This window comes from Cyprinodon tularosa, unplaced genomic scaffold, assembly GCF_016077235.1.
Source record: "Cyprinodon tularosa strain WSP-4 unplaced genomic scaffold, ASM1607723v1 ctg447, whole genome shotgun sequence".
In the NCBI taxonomy this organism is placed as follows: domain Eukaryota; kingdom Metazoa; phylum Chordata; class Actinopteri; order Cyprinodontiformes; family Cyprinodontidae; genus Cyprinodon; species Cyprinodon tularosa.
The window spans coordinates 487,501-508,778 of NW_024039171.1; the positions used below are offsets into that span (position 1 = coordinate 487,501).

Here is a 21,278-nt window from a genome sequence, read left to right on the forward strand (position 1 = left end):
GAGCCATGAACAGTTAAAAGTATTTTTTTTTAAATCTGCAGAATAACACGCTACCATATCAGCACTCATCATCATGCATATGTTGTTTGCAAATGATAAGACATCACTGGCTCTAGCCATAACAAGATAATACGAAGTGTTCTTAGATAAAAGATAATCCGATGCATGCTAGCAGAGCTTTCTCTGTTAAAAAGGATCATCTCTGTCTCTATGCTCTCAGTTCATTTCCTAAAATTTTTTACTTACATAATGAAGATGATTCATTTTTAATCCAGCCTGGGAAACATTAGTCCTAACACTAACAGGTTGATAATATTATGCTTTATAAGCACATACATGAATAGCACAGAATAATCCTAACATTTCTGGAATGCTGTGATTTCAATTTAAAGTCTTATTGAATCAAATGTTTTATGCTAACACCAGATCTTCAAAGGTGTAAATTTATTTACTTTTGTAATTCTGCAGAAAGCGTGTGTAAACCTTTTTGGCGTGTTTTCCTTCATCGATATGCAGATGACATTCTGATAACTGAGCTGCATATTTTCAAGAGTAGATGTGTATGTGTTCATATCAACCACTTTCAATGCATTTTTTCATTTGAAGTCAGATAAAAAAAAATCCTCCTTCATTGCAGCCACAAGGACAGCATTGGTACATCAGACGATGGAAAGATAATCTGTTCACATGCAAACACATTTGAACCTCACCTCTTAATGTTATTTCATGGGCTCAAACAAAGCACTGCAATATTTAATGGTTTCATTCTGGGCCTTCTTTATTTTCAATTCAGTTTATTTCTATAGCTCCAATTCACATCATGTCATCTCAGCTCACTTTACAGATCCTCCAGTCAGATTGATTCAAAGTTTTCTATCTAAGGAAAACCAGCTGATTGCATCGACTCATTGACTCTTCAGCAATCCCTCACACTAAGCATGCTTGTAGCGACAGTGGAGAGGAAAAACTCCCTTTGAACAGGAAGAAACCTCCAGCAGAACCAGGCTCAGTGTGAGCGGCCATCTGCTGAGGCCCACTGGGGTTCAAGGAGACAGAAGCAGACAGAAAAAGAAGCATAGATACAAAAGGCAACTGTCAACCAGCTCCACAGGCAGCCCCGTCCAGGAAACACACAGCCAGGCAGACGAGCTCCGAGCCAGCTCCCATGTCAGAGGATGAAGAGAGCACATCCAGTTAGTCACAGTCAGAGAAACAGGACTACACTGGAAAACAGGCCAAGCTCCAACATCTATAAACAAAGGTGTTGATGGCAGCAGCACAGCTGATATTTCTCTCCAGGATGGAGTCACAGCCAAACAGGAACAGACCAGATGAAGCTACCATGAGAAAAAGCAGAGAGAGCAGAACGTTAGAGATTGAACTAACAGATTCGGCAGAGTGGGAGAATAGAGATAGAATGGGCTCTCCTCATCCTCCACAGAAAGTCCAAGCGCTTCCGGGCCCTTAGGACCAGTGAGGTGGTGTTTCCAGTCCAGGTGAGGGTGTCTGTGATGAATGTGGTGCTGCTAACCACCTCTACAGCTGAGCTGTTGATGAGCAGTGGAGCGTGGTTAGGCCGGTTCCTCCTGAAGTCCTCCATGATCTCCTTGGTCTTCTCCACCTTCAGGATGAGGCTGTTATCTCTGCACCACCAGCTGCTCCACCTCCTCTCTGTAGTCCAGGTCGTTGTCGTCTCTGATGAGGCCCACCACCGTGGCGTCGTCTGCAAACTTCACCATGTGATTGGTGGTGAACCTGGGGACGCAGTCGTGTGTCATCAGGGTGAACAGCAGGGGGCTCAGGACGCAGCCCTGAGGGGAGGGGCTTAGACTGATGACATCAGCGGTGTTCTGTCCGACCCGGACTGACTGAGGTCTGTTGGTGAGGAAGTCTAGCAGCCAATAGCAGAGGGGTGTAATGAAACCCAGCTGTTCCAGTTTGCCCATCAGATGCTGTGGGATGATGGCGCTGAAAGCTGAACTGAAGTCCAGGAACAGCATCCGCATGTGGGTTATGCTAAAGACCCAACTGTTTAAACTAGAAAAAGCTGTTTCGGAGAAACATCAAAGTGGGAATGCTTTTGCTGAATGAAAAAAGCTGAAATTAACTGCATAACATATGAAAATGTGATAGGAAGTCATCAGAAACTTCAAACTGCAGAAAACAATTGAATCATCTGAAGATTTTGTAGGGTAGAATCATTTGGCAGTAAAATGGCAGAAACAAACTCATCTTAAAAGCTGCACAGCCAAACCATACATAATATCAAAAAATTTCTTTAATGTGGGCACTAGAAGGGTCTTGATATAATGTCTCCCAAGTTTCTATAAACATTTCTAAAGAAATTTTGAAGGGGGGCCACCTACTGCCATTAAACATGTCAAGTGTGTTATGAATTAGCAGCAAACAGAAAAGCTTAATTTCTGTCCAGAAAGAGAGAAGAATCAAGCCAAAGTTCTCAGCATAGGTTGAAAAGTATTAAATTAGCTGAATCAGAAAAGAAATTACAAAGAAAAACTTGAATCTTATCTGGTTGAAGAAAAAATTAGTAGCTCAAGGATGGGAAATAAAATGTTGAGGAAGATGGTATTGAATAAGTATCAAAATTTAGAAATTGTCAAAATGTCAAGACTTGGCAAAACAATTTGAAATGATTTAAAATGTGTCGGTTGATCAGCATAAAGAAAACAGTGTCATGCTTAGAGGATTTAAAATCCACAAACCTATGTGCAAGACTGACCATGTAAAACAGAGGAAGGACAGAGAGAGAAGCTTATAGAAAGAGATAATACCACTTAAGGAGCTGAATTTATCAAAAAAAACAACTAACCTGCATGTTACGAGCCGCTGTCGGGATGAAAGCACTGTTGGCAGGCTTAGGCTGCATGTTACGAGGTTAGCAGATGCTTTGTTAGAGTGTAAATCTTAGAGCCTTATTAAGAAATGAGCACTGAGGTGTGTGGTCAACAGGCCTTGGTAGTGTAATTTGAAGAAATTGGTTGACTTTGGGTCATAGCTAAGAGCCATACGGCACAATGAATGAGTGTTAATAAGGAAGAGGCCTTTATTTTGTAGGGTCCCTGTAGTCTTATTTCAAAAGTCTATCAAGAATGTGTGTCAAGGGAGGGGTCATGCCCAGCAGTGATATGGAATCCATTTCTAAATGTGAAATCACTGGTTTTCCATATTATTGGGTAAATAGATGCTGTATTAGAGCATAAATGGGAGACTTTTATTGTGAAATTCCCTCCAGGGTAATCATTAAATCACTCTTTTCCCCTGTTATTAGGGCAGTAGATGAAGTGGCAATGGGAGGCTTTTATTTTGAAATTTGCTGTGGGGTGTGTTTTGAAAACCCCCCTAGAGTCTAATTTTTAAAAAGTGGTTGAGTTTGGGTCATAATGTTGAGCCATATGCTGGGAAAAAATATGAGTTTTATGTAGGGGCTTTTATTTTGTAGGGTCCCCAGAGTCTTATTTTGAAAGTCTATCAGGGTTGTGTGTCAAGGTAAGGGTCATGGCCAGTAGTCATATTGTATCCATTTCCAAATGTTAAATCAGTGTTGTCTCCCTCCATTAGATTAAAATGTGCTGTTTAAAGTGGCAGAGGCAAAATCCCTTTGAAGCTCGGTTACCTTGACAACGCTTAATGAGCCTGTCAGTGACAGAGAGAAAAGCGCTTCACTTTCGTTCCTTTCGTCTCAGGCTTTTTTGAATGCGAAAATCAGCTCCGAACAAGCGAGTGCTGAAGACAAACCGTAAATGTTATCTAAAAAATTCTTTCAGTCTAAGCGACAGCTATCCTTTGTCTCCGATTGGGGTAAAGTTCATGGCTGCAGCTGATTCACAACCTTAATGGGAAGGAGAAATAAAAAGGTTTGTCACTCCTGCTGGTCTGATTGAATAACATGCAGCTCCATGGTAGAGCTTAGCTGTCAAAAGCAAAACTTCCCCTCCGAACAAACGAGTGGTGAGCCAAAACCGTAAAAGGTATTCTAAAAATTCTTTCACCGTGGACGTCAGCCATCCTTCTTCTTCGACTGTGCCAACTTTCATGTTTCTACTAAAAACTTTTTGGCCACGGTGACAATGTAAAAATGTGCATTTTCTGAGTTTGAGTATTTTTCTCAAAATCAGCGTTTTCCTATGCCCGAACAAGTCAGTTAAACAGCTAAACCATAAATGATATTGAAGAAATTCCTTCAATGTGAGTGCTAGAAGATTCTGAAGATGTTGTATCCCAAGTTTCATGTTAATACATAAAATAGTTAATAAATGGGAGCGATACGAAAATATGTATCGTTTTGGATTTTGTCTGTGATTTTTGGAAAATCTCTCATTGGATTTGTATTGGGGAAGTGTGGACTTCTTCATGGTCTGGGCCAAACTGTTGGAAAACCGTAAAAGCCACAAAAATGAGGGTTACATTTTCTGAATCCTGACAAAAATCCCTACGTTTTGATGTATAATTTATTTCAATTGAGTGAAAAATGAGGGAGTGAGAAGAATTTGTTCGGAAAAACCAGAACAGCTCAAAAGCTAGAGCACGCACACTAGCAGTTGAAGAATTCTGTCCATAGACTTCCATTATAAATCTGAAAATCTTTAAAATTTCTTTTAAAGTTTGAAGCTTCACTGAAGCAAAACTGTAAAAGTTAGCAAAAAGCTGAGATAAATAGTGATAGCAGAAAGATACGGAAACATTTTAAAAGTTGAATGGTGTTTCTAGCTGAAAGTATGCTGAAGTAGTTAAAGGGCAAAGATGATGAAGTTTTAGCTGAATCTTGCTGAAATCTAAGAATTCTACATGCATTTCAATGGGACAAAAAAAACGCAGAAAAAGCTGAATATCGCGAAAAATACAAAAAATATCTTTACCAAAAGACATAGCATAATTCTCCTGAATAAGCTGAACGTTTTGATACCAAAATTGTTGAAATCGGTGGAAAACTGCGGGACTAGTTAAAGTCAGAAAAATTTAAAGTGAACAACAATAAGTGGGAATGCATAAGCATTCCCACTTGAATATGGAAAGAGTTTCATAGTATCATAGACTGTAATAAGTGTTATAAAGTAATGAAGCAATTTGAACTAAAACCATCATAAATAATGTTTAGCAGGGTCCTAATTTCACTTATTTTATAGTTCTGGGTGAAAACTGAGGCATTTTGAGCTCAGGAGACATTTAATAGAACATTAACCTAAACTGAGTGTTTTGATTAAATATCTCTATCAATGACTGAAAAAAAAGAATTACAAAAGACATTTGTATTTTCTATTTAAAAACAAGAGGAGTGATTATAATTATTTTAAAATAAAAAAAAAGTTTAATTATCAGAAATTATTTTATATTGAATTGACATAAACTGAGTTTTAACAGGGTTAGGGTTAGGGTCAAATATCAAATTTTCCTCCTGGAGAGAAATCCAGTGAAAGTTCTGTTTTTTTCAGTAATAAAAAAAAAATTCTTAACAGGTTGCAGATATATTTTGATGCAAATAAGGATACAACTTCAGTTTATCCTGATATTATAAAAAAAAGACTCATTTGACTGATAGAAGGAACTTTAACACACTTTAAGCAACATATAGAACTCCAACAAAAAGGTTGAACATCAGTTATTTCATGTAGAACTTTCCTCCAGTTTTCTCTGAGCAGATCTTAAGTTGATACATCAGAAAGAAAGGTAGAGACTCTCTAACTTTGTGCTCCATCTCACCAGAAGTCTGACGTTTTTACCCACATTGCTGCAGAGACATAGATATCTAACCAACCTGCAGTCTGTCTGATTTCAGAGCTGCCTCCTTTAGAGCAAGATGATCCTGCTGCTGGTTCTGCTTTGCTCCATCTGGGGAGAACCTGCTCTGGCTCTGGAGGAGAACAAAGCTTTCAGTTTAGGAGGAGACCTCCAGCAGCTCTCAGTGAGCCACGACTCTGTTTACATCTCTACAGAGAAGAAGCTTTACCAGCTGAGCCACGACCTGACTGTGATCCACAGCCTGAACCAGAGAGGGATCCTAAAGAACCCGGGTCAACTGAGCAAAGAGGAGTTTCATCGGGTCTCAATGAATGCTCCCTGGAATGCAACTTTCACCATAAATGCTTTATTACCTTTAGTGAACAATGGGACATTGATCGTCTGCGGTGGGACAGACAAAGCCTGTGGTTACTGTGAGGTTCTGGACCTGAGGGACATCTCTAAGCTGGTGTTCAGAGAACACATCCAGGTGGGACCTCTGAGGGACAGCAGAGGTTCTGTCAGCTTTCTGGTGGACGTGAAGAAGGATTCAGGTCAGACTGAGACGTACATCCTGACCGCCATCCAGAATCACAGAGAGAAGCCAGAGGAAAGCAGGTGTCCATCTGAATTAAAGACAATCAACCTTCTAAACACAGATCAGAAACAGTCTGGGGGGATATTTGCTTCGTCTGAAGAAGGAGAAACACCTGGAATCCAAACTGAAGCTGATGTAGATTTTGTGGATGGATTTCAGATCAACTCAACAGTGTTTCTGTTCTCCAACGTGGCATCAGGAGCTAAAACCAACAAAGTCCGTCTGATTTGGCTTCAGGCTGAAACCAGTAAAGCTCAGACTCTAAAGTCTCTTGGTGGAGCGACTCTCAGTAGCTCTGACGGAGGTGAAGGCAGCAGACTGCTGGCCTCCTCGCTCATCCCAGGAGGACAGCAGGTCCTTTGGAGCGGAGTGTTCAGTTTGGATGGAGGAGAGACCAACACTGAGCTGCTGCTGTTTGACATCAGTCCTGATCAGAGCAGGACAACAGGCACCGATCCAGACTTCTATTACTCATCAAACAAGCCTAACAAGCCGGTAGGTCGCTGGATTTAACTAAACCACCTGATAATGTTTAGTAGTCTGTAGACCAGCCGCCGCTGCTCTAGTCTCTAGAGGTACCATCTCTGGTCCATACAGAGATTGATGTTTATTTCTAGGAACAATCCTGTTTGGTAAAGTTTCATTTTTTTGTAGCCTGATAGTTTAACTCCTTCTGGCCAGTAAGTGACGCGTCTTTCTCACCTTCCCTCCTTCTGTACTCTTTACCAGCTAGATGTTAGATCTGCTAATATAACAATAATTTCACTTATCAATTGAGAAGAAAAGCAGTAAACTCTGCCTGGCTTCTGAGCCGCTTTGCTTCCTTAAGTTGGACCAACGATCCAAGGCGTGACCAATGTTCACCCTCATTTCACTTCTACTTTAGTATCATTACAAGAAGTAGATATTTAGATATTTAGAATCAATTAAATATGTAAAATCAATCTGAGTGGATGATCTGATGAACTGTAAAGTGACCTGAGATGACATGATGTGAATTGGTGCCATAGAAATAAACTGAATTGAAATTATTTTAAATTATTTTTGTTGTGCAAAATAATAATAATAATAATAATAATAATAATCCTGCAGATAATGAATAAATGATTAACTAGAACTGGAGTTATAGTTAATTATTTAACCTATTCAAAATCGGAGGTGAAATCAATTTACTGTTCCTAGTTGAATAATGGTAGCTTTAATTTACTTACTTACCAGGGATTTTGGTTTTACCTCTGGAGGGTTCCTGGACCGGCTGTTAAAATCCAGGTATCCACACCAATCTAGTGACTCAGGCTAAGTTATCAACAGAGCTATTAATTATCAAATATAGATATGTGCGTGTGTATCTATATAGGTGTAGAACACTGTTAAACAACTCGTGCACACAAAATGGATAATGCAGTGTTGGAAAAACCTGGCAGAAGTGGTAAAATTTGGGAGCAGCTGCATAATTAAACCTGAGTTTTTTTTTTTATATACCAACAGTTTTAAATTTTACCAATCTCCAATTGTTAAAACACTGTTTGTCCACAGCACAGAAAGAAACAGTGAAACAGCATAAATGAAAGAAAAAAAAAAACAAGTCACTCCTTCTCTACACCATTCAGCTGCAGTTTTAGAAGCCACCGCCAGGGGGAGACAAGGTGCCCTCGCCTGGGAATTTTCAAATCGTGGTTGCAACAGATGGCGCCAAAGAGAGCACTAAAAAAATGTGGGTCTCAAAACACTGGAATCAGCTGAGTAGTTGTAATTACACAAACTACCACTAGGGGGAGATGACAATCTCTTTCGATGTGGCCTACACTGACCCAGTTGCTGTTACTTTAAGAACCTTTGTGATGCACCAATCCACAATTTGATCTCACGGCTTCAGAGTAGCAGCAAGACACAAACAACGCAGCTGAAGTCCCAAATCACCAATTCTCTATTGGATTATAGGTCTGAGATTTAATTAACTGGCTGTTAAATCTTCTCAAACCCGCTAGACTCAATAGTTGCAACACCGCAAACACACCCGGTCTATTTTCAGCAGGAGTAGCGTTTTTAGCTATTTAACTAAAAGCAGTCTGGATGATTTGGTAATCATGCAACGAATGTTTCAGCCTCAGGCCCACCCAGGGACGCCAATATGTTGTGCAAAATAATATCCTGCTGATAATGAATAAATGATTAACTAGAACTGGAGTTATAGTTAATTATTTAACCTATTCAAAATCGGAGGTGAAATCAATTTAGTGTTCTTAGTTGAATAATGGTAGCTTCAATTTACTTACTTACCAGGGATTGTGGTTTCACCTCTGGATGGTTCCTGGACTGGCTGTTAAAATCCAAGTATCCACAACAATCTAGTGACCCAGGCTAAGTTATCAGCAGAGCTATTAATTATCAATAAAGAATCTTTTATCTCTGTTTATTCGCACTATTACCAAAAAGGGGGTTGGATCTGACCTGAGTGATAAATCGTCTGCTATATGAAACACAGAAATACTACAAGTTAAACAATGATGTCTTTATTCTAATAATTCAGGATTACAGAAAATCTAACATCTATGCTAACACTACACGCTATTAGAAAAATAAACATGAGGTAGATTAAATGAATAGTTTAAAGAAATCAAAATAAAAGAATAAAAAAAAGAATAAAACCCTAAGAGTCCGTTCAACTGGCTTCTGAGATTGTCCAAAATATGCCAGATGTTATTACATTCACGAATGTCCATTGGAATAGCAGGAGGTATGATAACAGTGCAATTTGTTATGATGTTACAAAGTTCAGACCCAAATGCAGAATACCGAACAGAGAGAACAGGGAGAAGGTTTAACGGGTTTTGTTGAAGAAGTTTAGCAGAGGGAGAAGTGTTGCTCTGAACACTGCTCAACCGGACGTGTAAAGTGAGGGGAAGACTCAGCGGTTAGTTCAGGCTAAGTGGGGAATTTGACTCGTGAACTTGGGGAAGAGGATTTGGTTGCCGACTCGCGTTTCCAGAGAAGTTGTTGAATCCTTGAATCCTGGTGAAAAGTTGGTCAACGGAGAAACAGACTGCCACTCAGTTTTCCTGCGGTACTTGAACGGGTCGTAGTGTAGAAATCCCTTTCTCAGTGTGAAGCTCAAATGATCTCTTGGGGAAAGTGGATCCAAACCTCCTGTTTGAATCCCCGCTCAGTTTGAAGCTCAGTGGATCCTTCCAGGTAGTGAAGGTCCGAGAAATACAGTTTGCAGGAAGACTTCCTGCCGAGAGGCAAAGACAAAAACAAAGTTAAACAAAGTTGACAAAAAGCTCAGCTTGACTAAGAAAAAAACTCAGCTTGGCTAGCGTACCTTAAACTGGCAAACACTCTGGCTTCAAAGTAGTGGCAGTCAGCAGCTTAAGAACACTCAGTTTAACGAGGAAACAATCAGCAGGTGTGTGAGGAGGCGGACCAGAACCATGCGCCTCCTGGTGGATGAAGGGAGACAAACACAGAAAGTCCTGACAAAATTAATCAACATAAAATTAATATATTCTGCTTAAAAATGGTAAATGGTTAAAAATGCATTAAACAGCAGCAGAAGTCGTTTAGCAAAACGGCATCAACAAGGGGGTGTTTGTGTGTGGGAAAGGCATGTAATTGTATGAGAGGCCTCCCTCTTCATGTGTTAAAAGAGGAGGGGGGGGGGAGACGGCGGTAACCATGTGACCACACGCGATTGAATGTGATAACTCTACAACTACCTTAGAGCAGGAACAAATGAAGAGGATAGGAAAGAGAAGAAGAAAGAAATATCACTTGCAGCTTTCACAGCACACTTATTTCAACCAATGAACCAGAACTCTCATAACCAACACAGATTAAAATCAGCATTAATTCAAATCCCTGAATCTACCCGTCTCTCTCGCTGAGCGCAGCACCTCATTAATGCATCAAAAGAAAAGGAAAATTATTAACTGAGTTGCCTTCGGTCCGTGAAAGAGCCGGGGGGGGTTCCGAGGGAGCACGTGGTCTGGCTCCGGCTGGCTCACGTAAAAAGGAGCCTCTTCTAACAGGTCGTGAAACCATGGAAAGAGAAAGATTTAGTCCGCGCTCTGGGTTTTAACCATGAGCGACATGAGGGCACTTCCATTTGAAGTATCAGCTTCATCATCAGCTGATACTGATACTGGTCCGTGCTTGAAATGACCGCCTCTTACAATGGACAGATACAGTACTTTTCCAGAGAATCTTTGTTCTCTTTGTGAAAAAGGAAAGGGGGATGATTTTAGATGGTTCATCCAACTGATTTGGGCTCCCTTGTGGCAATATATCCCAACATTTTTATTTAAAAATATTTATTTGATGTCTACCATTCTACTGATAGTGGTCAGAGAGCCCGGTGGCGCCAGCATACGGCAGCCTCGCTTCTGCCAGTGGGCCCCAGGGCAGCTGTGGCTACAGTGTAGCCTGCCACCATCAGTGTGTGCGTGAATGACTGAATGTAGTGTAAAGCGCTTTGGTCCTGACTTGAAAAAGCACAATATAAGAACAGGTCATTTACCATTTATATTTATACATTTAATCCTTATTTTTTAATGATTACTTGTGTTGAAAAGTTTCTGCAAAATATGTTGATAATTACTTAACCACATTGCTAAAGGAATAAAGCCAAATAAAACAGATTTTACATTGATTTTTATCAATATAAATTGTTTTTGTTTTTCCATAAATAATGGTAATAATTATAAATTCCAATCAAATGTCTCTATTCCTCAGTCCCAACCTAAATCCTTACAACCGAAGGTTGTTCTGTTCAAGGAATACATGAGCTCTGTGTTGGCGGTGAGGGAGGACAGCTGGACGGTTTTCTTCATTGGAACAACCAGTGGGGAGCTCATTAAGGTGAGCGCTTTGTTTAAGGAGCAGAGATTACATCTTACCTTAAAAAAGCTTTGGTTTATTACAGATTGCTTTTAAACATTAATGTTGAGGCACGATGAGGAATCAAAATGCTGCCAGTTATAAACATACTTTATAGTAACGTCACCCAAATTTAAACAAAAACTTCCACTTAATGAGTCCAGATAAGTGAACTGAATACTATTATATGTATGATTTCTCTTGTGTTTAGGTGGCTGAGCAACAGCACCGCCTTAAACTGTTAAAATTGTATCTTATTATCCTAGTTTGGGGTTAACTTGTACAATCATCGGGCTACAATCCTTAAGTGTTTGAGTAAATCTTTAAACTTTGTAGCTCGATGCAATCACTGTGTAGAAAGTATATCACAGGATAAATGATCCATTAATCAGAAAAGATTTACCTAAATGCTCAATCAGCCTAAAATAATAATTTATCAACCACTTCTCATAAAGCTACAGTGTGCAATAAATAAAATCTAAGCCTGAAGTGGAGCTGTACAATGAAAAATGCAACATTGCATGTAGTAACCACCTTCACTGTTGTTGCCAGCTTGCTGTAGACGAGAACAATGTTCCAGGATGTCCAAAGGTCCTCCAAAGGGGTCTGAGAGGTTTTCCAAAAATCCTCCTGGACCCAGTGGATCGTAAACATGTGTATCTGCCTTTTAAAGACCAGGTAACTATTTCTTTTTTTTGTTTTATCGCTGAAGAATGGTCTAAAAATGTGATATAAATATAGTTTGATTTTATTTGAATTTTACTTGTACAGGTTTTAAAATCCAAGTTTTGTTTTCCAGATTCAGCGGGTACCAGTGTCAGATTGCAGTGCATACACAGATGTGAAGGACTGGTTTAGAGCAAAGGATCCACACTGTGTGTGGTGCGTTACTAAAAAAAAGGTCAGAGAAACATCATCTGCATCTAATCCATTTAGATAGGTCTGACATTTTCATTAAAATGTTTATTTTTTACACTTTTATTCAGCTTCATGTTTAAAGATGACTGCAAAGACTCAGAGTGGTTCTCATTCCTTGATGAATCCCCACAGAAACTGGTTTCCCACAGACTTGTAAAGGATCCCTCGGGGGAGGTGGGTCAATCACATGCTACTGACGTTCAGATGCAACTTTCAACTATTGATCCCCTTTAATTGATACTTTTCCAGCTCAGAGTAATTGTTAAAGTACACCTGACTGTGACGCAGAAGTTCAATCCTGCATTCAACTGCGAGTTTTCCTCAAACTCAGTTCAGATTTGTAAGCTAGATGGATCAAAGCCACAGTACCCACACTGCACCTGCAATCTCGCTGTCGCTGTTACGGATAAAGGTCAATGATGTTTGAGGAATTATCCATGGAAATGTAGCGACTGTTTGGAGAATATGCTGTTAATAAAACAACATAAAGAACTGGCAGGAAATTGGAACAGCAGCTGATTACTGAATATATTTATTGTTTTTCACATTTTTTATCTTATAAACTGTATTTTCTTGTAGAAATGACTGCATTGTCTAACTAGTCCATAACAGTTAGACCTGAAAGGTCCTTATTAGGATCGATTTACTGGTTTATTGAGAAGTAAATATCCAAAGAAACTAATGAAAGGAAAAAAACAATAAAAAAGCTCAACATATAATTTTAGTTAAGTTTCTATTTACTTTTAATATCACTGTTTCCACTGTTTGACAAAGCCTGAAATCTTCTCAGTGACTCTTCAATATCCCAAAATCTGCACTAAAATATCTTTGGAAGCCGCTGATCTGTTATGTTTGACACAATGTGACTTTTATCTATAAAATGATTAATGAATTAGTTCTAATAACAAATTAACCAAGAGAATGTTTGAGTTATAGAAACTGATGTCACGGTAAAAATCACATTTGGGGGTCTTTGGACAAACGAGGAACTAAAGCTGATCGACTGTTCTACCACTTCAATATCGTAAGTTTATTTATATTTTTGAGAGAGAGACAGAGAGAGAGAGAGAGAGATTCTTAAGGTTTATTCATATCATATAATTTTACTGTTTAACCAAAGTGTCCGTAGTTAGTTTTGACTCTGACTACTTTCTATTATTGTAAGTAAAGGGGAACGAACGCTGCCCAGATCAGAACAGGGCTGATTACCGTACAATAAGCGCTTTATGATTTCTTGTTCTCTCTTTGCAACGATGAAATAAACTGCTGACTGAATAAAATCCATTGATCTCCATTTATTTAACTGGAGTGAATAGTTGAATACTTTTTACAGCAACAGCGATTATATATACTACCCAGAATTTCCTTTATGACTAAATAGAGTGCTACACATCTGAACAGTAGTTACTGTTAGAATAGTAGCATCAAGAAATCTAGGACTCCATGATGCCTGCCAGGTTTTCCCTAATGATACTGGCTGCCTCTCACTATCTAAAAACATTAATATTTTATTGGACACTCTAAATTAAGTTCATTGGTGTGACTTTGTAGAGGTTTGATCTTTTTTTCCTGTAATGGATTGATGACCTGTTTAAGATGCAGCAAACCTTTAACGTACTGATCACTTTATCTAATAACAAATAATCTTTGACAAACATTTATTTTACTAAATAACTTTTGAATGTTACTGTATTTTAAATAAATAACTGTAAAATGATTATAACTTTATATTGAGTAGAAAACCTTGTGTTTTGTTATGTCTGCAGATGGGAGTCGTGTATCAGAGCTGGCTGTAGATGGAGACAAAATCATTGTATTTGGGCCAAAGAAGGAGAGCAAGATGTGACAGTAAGAGTTAATTTATTTACCAATAGTAGCTTTTAAAATCTGCTGGTTATTGCATTATTAAAATCTAAACCTAATTAAACCTAAAATATTTCATTTAGCAACATTAGCTGGTGGAAACAATTAGTGTAGGAAATAAAAGGTAATACAAATAAGAGAGAAAGGAAACTATTCAAGCTGGAAAAATACCATACCTGAATGTTCAGTAGATTTAAACAGGTCTTAGATGCAATGACCAATGAAACTAAATGTGGTTCAATGTTTCCTCTATAAGGAGAATGCTTGCAAAAAGATCTCTTCTTCAAAAGTGGTGTATTTTCATTCACACAATTCTTCTTACCTTTAGATACATTCAGAACACCACAGAGAGGAAATGATAAACGTGGATTTATTTTTGTGTTTTCTGACAGAGGCCAAAGATAACCTGCATCTTTCCCAGTACTGTATCTTACTTTGGCAGACACAATGCTCTGCTGACTGGAACTGACCTTGAAGATGTGATTGGAGTAAAGGTTCAGGCAGAACTGGACTGTTCTTCAAAGGAGTAAGTTACTCTCTAACGCTGCACTTATCGCCTTGAAATTTTCATTTCACCGCTAAGCTGCTGCTCATTCACTGTCTGAAAGCTGTACAATACAAAATTTCATTTTTTATAAACCCTGTCTATACAAAATGATAATAAAAAGTTGTCTAAGTCTTAGCATATACTCAGTTCTGTTCCACATGGGATCTTCATTTGGTCAGACATCAAAATACTAACCAAACATGCTGTTACAATGCAGGAAACCCACGCATACCGACCAGTACCTCTGCTTTGACTCACACCATCCACTGATACACAAACTAGGCGTCATCAGAACCCTCCAGACACGAACAGAAACCATTCCCACCACCAACAAAGGGAAGATGATAGAACAGGGACACATTAGGACAGCCCTGAAGAACTGTGGTTATCCCAGATGGGCTTTTCTAAAAATCAACAAGAAGAGGTCTGCTGAGATGGAAGAGAATGGGAAAAGGACCATCGTCATTCTCTATGTTGCTGTAGTCTCTGAAAAACTCAGGAGGATTTTCAACTAGCATCGAATCCCTGTGGACTTCAAACCCAGCAACACTCTGAAACAGAAACCAGTTCAAGCCAAAGATAAGAAAACCAGAAACAAGACAGACTACATGGTTTATGCCGTTCAGTGTAGTGAAGAGTGCACAGACCTGTACATTGGAGAGACCAAGCAACACAGACTCACGGCTCAACACAGGAGGGTCAACTCCTCAGGACAGGACTCAGCTAATCACCTAAACCTGAAGGCTAAAGGACACTCGTTGGAGGACAACAACGTCCATGTTCTGGCCAAGGAAGACCGATGGTTTTCACAAGGGGTGTTTGTCCCTCATGTTTCTTTGTTAGACCTACAGTATATTAATCTCAGTTCCCCCCTCCGCTAGTTAGAACTGAAAAAGCCTCTTTGATGACAGGAGAAACGTCTTCTATAAAAATCCATGTCCAGTTGCCTAAACTGAATTTTTTCAAGCTTAACTATGATCTAGAACAGGGGTCTTTAACAGGGGGTCCGTGACCCCTAGGGGGTCCTCGGAGGTACTGCTTGGTGGTCAAGAAAGTTTTGCTTGATTAGACATTTTTATATATATATATTCCCCCGTGCAATATTTTCCACTAATTGAAATGTCTTTAGATACGCATTAACATGAATTCAACTCACTGTAGTAAACAGATAAATAGAGGCAGAAGATGTCTTTCATCAATTCACTTATTCAGCAACACACAGGAGCTCTTTCAATCTGGGCACCGTTTCATTCAAAACACCTGTCCCACCAACCAGGAATCAGAATCAGAAATACTTTAATAATCCCAGGGTGAAATTTCTTTCGTTGCATTACTTTATCTGTAATAAAGTGACTGTAGGACCATTTTGATATAACACAATTTCATTAATATATGTAAAATTATGGGGTCACCGTTCCATCTCACCATCAGTTTGGGGGTCCTTGGCCTGGAAAACGTTGAAGACCCCTGATCTAGAAGACTCAGAATCTTGACAGATATGTTACTACACACTTTGGGATGGACTCCCCCTATCTGGTGGGATTATGAGAGATTTTCCAGGAAACTTGCAAAACAAAATCATCGCCAAGAGTTTACACTTGTGCTCTACAGTGAAAGGTCACAGAGCTTGAAAGATCCTCCTGAAAGCACAGCACCAGCTGCTGAACAAACTAATCAGACAGATAAATTTCACCATCAACGTGCTGAAAGTGAAACTTGATCACACAGGCGAGCGACTGTTCACAGCACATCCCAAGCAGATCATGGATGAGTTCACCAAGTTTGCAGAGAAGCCCAAATGTCCTACCCATTTGAAAAAGCTTTCTGGATGGGAAGAAAAACGTCTTTAAACATGGAAATTAAGTCCAATGAATTTTTTCTTACTTTTTTGAATTTCTATGACCTGGATGTCTGAGAATCTTCTTCAGCACCATAACAAAGGCAGGGAATGTCAAAAAAAATAACCAGTCCAGACAGACCGCCTCAGGGGAACTCACATCCACTAGCAGGAACTCCAACCCAACTCAGCAAGACTTCACAGATTATAGGGTGAATATTTTTTCTGACAGGACCCTCACCCAGCCTGAAAAGGAGGTCTTCAACATAGGCCTGAACTTTGCAGTTTTCCCTGAACATATCCCAACAGTGGACCTCATCACAGCCATGGAGACAGCCATCAGAAACCTCAAACTGACCTCCACAGCAGCTGAACAACATAGGCTGAAGGTCACTGCAGCTCTCTCCAGTGCAAAGGCTCCCCCTCCAAACCTGGCCATTCTGGAAAGCTCTAAAGCCCTCCAAAAAGACAAGGACACCATCATACTACCAGCTGACAAAGTGAAGATGCACAATTGTACTTAAGACAGCCGACTACCACACCAAAGTTAAAGCTCCCCTCAGTGACACAGCAACCTATAAATCACTGAAGAAAGACCCCATCAAGGGCTAGAAGATGATAGTCATCAGCTACTTTCAGCAGTTAGAAAAGGACAAAGCCATCGACAGGTGACAATACTACCTGCTGTACCCAGGAGAAGCTCTTTCCCGGATCAATGGCCCCTAAACATAGACAAGGAAGCAGCTCTTCTGAGGTCCATTATCAGTAGCTTTAACTCTGGCACAACATTGCCAAACATCTCGCTTCCATCCTTGCTCATTTGGTTGGCAACACACCAAATCTTTATCTACAGGATAAAGAACTTGACGCTGGACTCGGACAAGACCATGGTCTCATATGATGTCACATCTCTTTTTCTTTGCATCCGTACCAAAGAAGCCGTCTCTACAGTAAGGATGTGTTTACTTCAAGACCACATTCTGCCAGATAGAACCAATCTAACCACGGATCACATCCGTTCTCTTGGACTTGTGCCTAACCACAACATACCTCTAATTCAACCAAGAGTTCTACCAGCAGAAGCATGGACGGGCGACATGCTCTCCTGTGTATCCCATAGTGGTGAACTTATACATGGAAAAAGTGGAAAGCAGAGCTCTACACTCATACATGGGAACAAAACCCAGGCAGTGGTTCAGATACATGGATGAAACATGGATCAAAATAAGGACCAAGGATATCAACACGTTCACAGACCACATCAACAGGAATAAGACTGACAACATTGTTTACGCCACTCTGTGTAATGAAGAGTGCCCTTTACACTGGAGAGACCAAGCAACCGCTACACAGGCGCATGGCTCAAAACAGGAGGGCCAACTCCTCAGGACAGGACTCAGCTGTTCACCTACACCTGAAGGCTAAAGGACACTCGTTTGAGGACAATAATGTCCATATTCTAGCCAAGGAAGACAGATGGTTTCATGAGGGGTTAAGGAAGCCATTTTTGTTAGCCTGGAAAAACCACCTCTCAACAGAGGATCTAACCTCCTTGGCCAATCTAGTGGGAGGGATCAAAGCCACCTTTTGTCCCCGTATTTCTTTGTTAGACCTCTAGTATATAAATCTCAGTGCTCCCAAACACTAGTTAGAACTGAAGAAACCTCCTGGATGAGAGGAGAAAGGTCTTCTAGAAAACTTCCCGTCCAGTTGTCTAAACTGGATTTTTCAAGCTTTCTATGATATGATGTGATCTCAGTTTGAATGTTTCTCCCTCTTTAACATCATCTTGGTTTCTAATTAGATCTCCTGTTTGGAACAACAATGGGGTGAACCTGACTTTCCACATTCCCCAAAGAATCAATGAAGCTGTGGCCAAAGTGTGTCTTCTACTCTCTGATGGGAGTTGCCATGGCGAAGCTGAGCTCAACTATCAATCAGTGCCATCTTGTGAAAACATATCACCATCCAGTAGCTGGAGAAGGTAAACATATATATTTTTTTTACTTTAAACAGTGACTATAGTATTCCAAAGCACTAAAATAATCCATCTAAAAGTTAAAATGATTGGCTTTTTTGAAGGTTGCAGATTTGACTTATTACTAATGTAAACATATTGCAAACAGTGGAAAGGCTCAACAATATAGACTTTATAAAATTTCCTATTCTGTATCTGTCTTCATTAGATGGAGATAAATAATTTCCTTTGAGGAAAACTCTCTGAGATCCTGACAATGTTGATAATAATCTTCTTCTTTAACTATTGCATTCATCATCCAGTGGGAAGAGGAAGATCACGATCGAAGGATTCAACTTAGATCACGTGGAACAAGTACAAGTTGAATATTATTATGATCATAGAGACATTACACCTCCTTGGTTCCTCCCATTCTTTCTACCTCCTTGGGTCATCAAGGACAGAGCCTTAGCACCTCCTAAGCACATCAACTCAACGGTTGGTATATAGACACACATACAATCCCTCAGACTTTTTTTCACATTATTCCCTAAGGAAGCATTTATGCTTCATAATTAACATTTTATTTCCTCACACATATTAACCAGAAATTGTGTTTTTAGGTAGAAGCTAAGCTAAAGACTGTTAGATTCAGCTCAGCAGTTTCTGGTTGGTAAGCAGTGAAACTGCAGCTTTAGAGTCGAATCATCAACCATCCTTAAAGTAGATTACTGACAAAAAAACAAACTTCTAACAAGAAAAGCCTTCAGAGAGCATCAAGGCCGAAGTGAGGTACATTTTCAGCCATGGAGTTTCCCGCCTCAGACCGGCCCACTAAAGTCAATGACCTATATTCATTTAAAAAACGTAATATTAAACTTATAATTAAATTCTACTACATCACATTGTTCTGTAAAGGTTTATAATTCACAGTATTTCTCTAAAATAGTTTTAATACAGTACAAGTTAGGATTCCTTCACAATGCAGATTTATTCAAACAGACAAACGAACAGAGATGAAAATAAAACCTTGTTGGCAGAGGTGATAAGATTATATAAAGTAAAGGTTATAATAGCATAGTAGAACTGTGTAAGGTTTCTACCTTATAACTTCAACTGCTGCGTTTAGATTATTTAATAACAGAATAATAAAATAGAGACCTCATTACCTCATTATGGTATTTTTCAATGCTCTGTCCAGAACAAGGTGCTAGATTTCCTGTTTCTAACAATGATTTGGGAAGTTGATGTAAAAAAGGCTGATTACAGACAGGAGCAGATGCTGAAAGTGGTTTTATAAAATCAGCAGGTAGTTTGAATGAGAGAAATGTGTTTCTGATTTGACCAAATAGGTGACCTGAGCTCCGTGTGCTGAGGTTCACCTAATCAAATCAAACCGAGTCGGGATCCATGCTCTCTATCCTCTAATCATTTCATTACGGCCTGTTTTGAAAAAGTTAAATTTAAAAATTCTCCAAGAGAAAACAACCTTTACATAAAAATTTATCACATTCCCTCCAAGTTCCCAACGTCTCTGATTGTTAAGGTGGATCTTCTAAGGATGAGAAGTAAAGAAAAAAAATCAGTCTTCATCACTAGAATTTTGGAATTACAGAAGGAAAAATGAGACACAGATTTGATCGGCTCACTTCAGCCTCTATGGCTTTGATGTAAAAAATTCTAATCACAGGGGAAAAAAAGATATTTGCAAATTAAAATGGACACTATGGATGCTGAGAAACTAGTCCATGCATTTGTTACTTCAAGGCTGGACTATTGTAATTCTTTACTATCAGGAAGTCCACAAACTGTAGAGTTAAAAGCCTTCAGCTGATCCAAAATGCTGCAGCCAGAGTTCTGATGAAAATGAAAAAGAGAGATCATATCTCGCCTATCCTGGCTATCAGAGATCTGATTGTTCCTTATGTTCCTAACAGAGCACTTCGCTCTCAATCTGCAGGTTTACTAGTGGTTCCTAGAATTTCTAAAAGTAGAATGGGAGGCAGATCTTTTAGTTATCAGGCTCCTCTCCTGTGGAACCAACTACCAGTTTTAGTCCGTGAGGCAGACACCCTGTCTACTTTTAAGGCTAGACTTAAAACTTTCCTTTTTGATAAAGCTTCTAGTCAGAGTGGCTCAGGTTATCCTGAGCTATCTCTATAGTTCTGCTGCTATAGGCTTAGACTGCTGGAGGACATAGGGACCCCTTTTTCATCATTCTGCTTCATTCTATCTCTATTCTCCCACTCTGCAGAATCTGTTAGTTCAATCTCTAACGTTCTGCTCTCTCTGCTTTTTCTCATAGTAGCTTCATCTGGTCTGTTCCTGTTTGGCTGTGACTCCATCCTGGAGAGAAATATCAGCTGTGCTGCTGCCATCAACACCTTTGTTTCTAGATGTTGGAGCTTGGCCTGTTTTCCAGTGTAGTCCTGTTTCTCTGACTGTGACTAACTGGATGTGCTCTATTCATCCTGTGACATGGGAGCTGGCTCGGAGCTCGTCTGCCTGGCTGTGTGTTTCCTGGACGGGGCCGCCTGTGGAGCTGGTTGACAGTTGCCTTTTGTATCTATGCTTCTTTTCTATGTCTGCTTCTGTCTCCTTGAACCCCAGTGGGCCTCAGCAGATGGCCGCTCACACTGAGCCTGGTTCTGCTGGAGGTTTCTTCCTGTTCAAAGGGAGTTTTTCCTCTCCACTGTCGCTACAAGCATGCTTAGTGTGAGGGATTGCTGAAGAGTCAATGAGTCGATGCAATCAGCTGGTTTTCCTTAGATAGAAAACTTTGAATCAATCTGACTGGATGATCTGGTTGAACTAGAAAGTGACCTGAGATGACATAATGTGAATTGGAGCTATAGAAATAAACTTTATAGAATTGAATTATTGGCCTTTAATATTGTTAATTATTCATCCTGATTTTAAAAACCTTTGCTTTGATTTCATCAATAGA

The 21,278-nt window shown here is 39.6% G+C and overlaps 1 protein-coding gene and 1 long non-coding RNA gene across 2 annotated transcripts in view; both read left to right on the forward strand.

Annotated features, from left to right (window-relative positions):
• The first annotated feature begins 5,761 nt into the window (after positions 1-5,761).
• The window catches only part of LOC119793248 (plexin-C1-like), a 40,193-nt gene continuing 24,676 nt past the window's right edge, over positions 5,762-21,278 (forward strand). The window contains exon 1 of the mRNA XM_038300324.1: positions 5,762-6,829. Coding sequence (XP_038156252.1) covers positions 5,816-6,829 — 1,014 coding nt within the window. The 5' untranslated portion in view covers positions 5,762-5,815. The remainder of the gene's footprint in view (positions 6,830-21,278) is intronic.
• LOC119793250 lies at positions 13,903-14,516 on the forward strand. Its single transcript, XR_005282076.1, has 3 exons — positions 13,903-13,975; positions 14,247-14,282; positions 14,383-14,516. It is a non-coding gene; the product is annotated as an uncharacterized LOC119793250 (long non-coding RNA).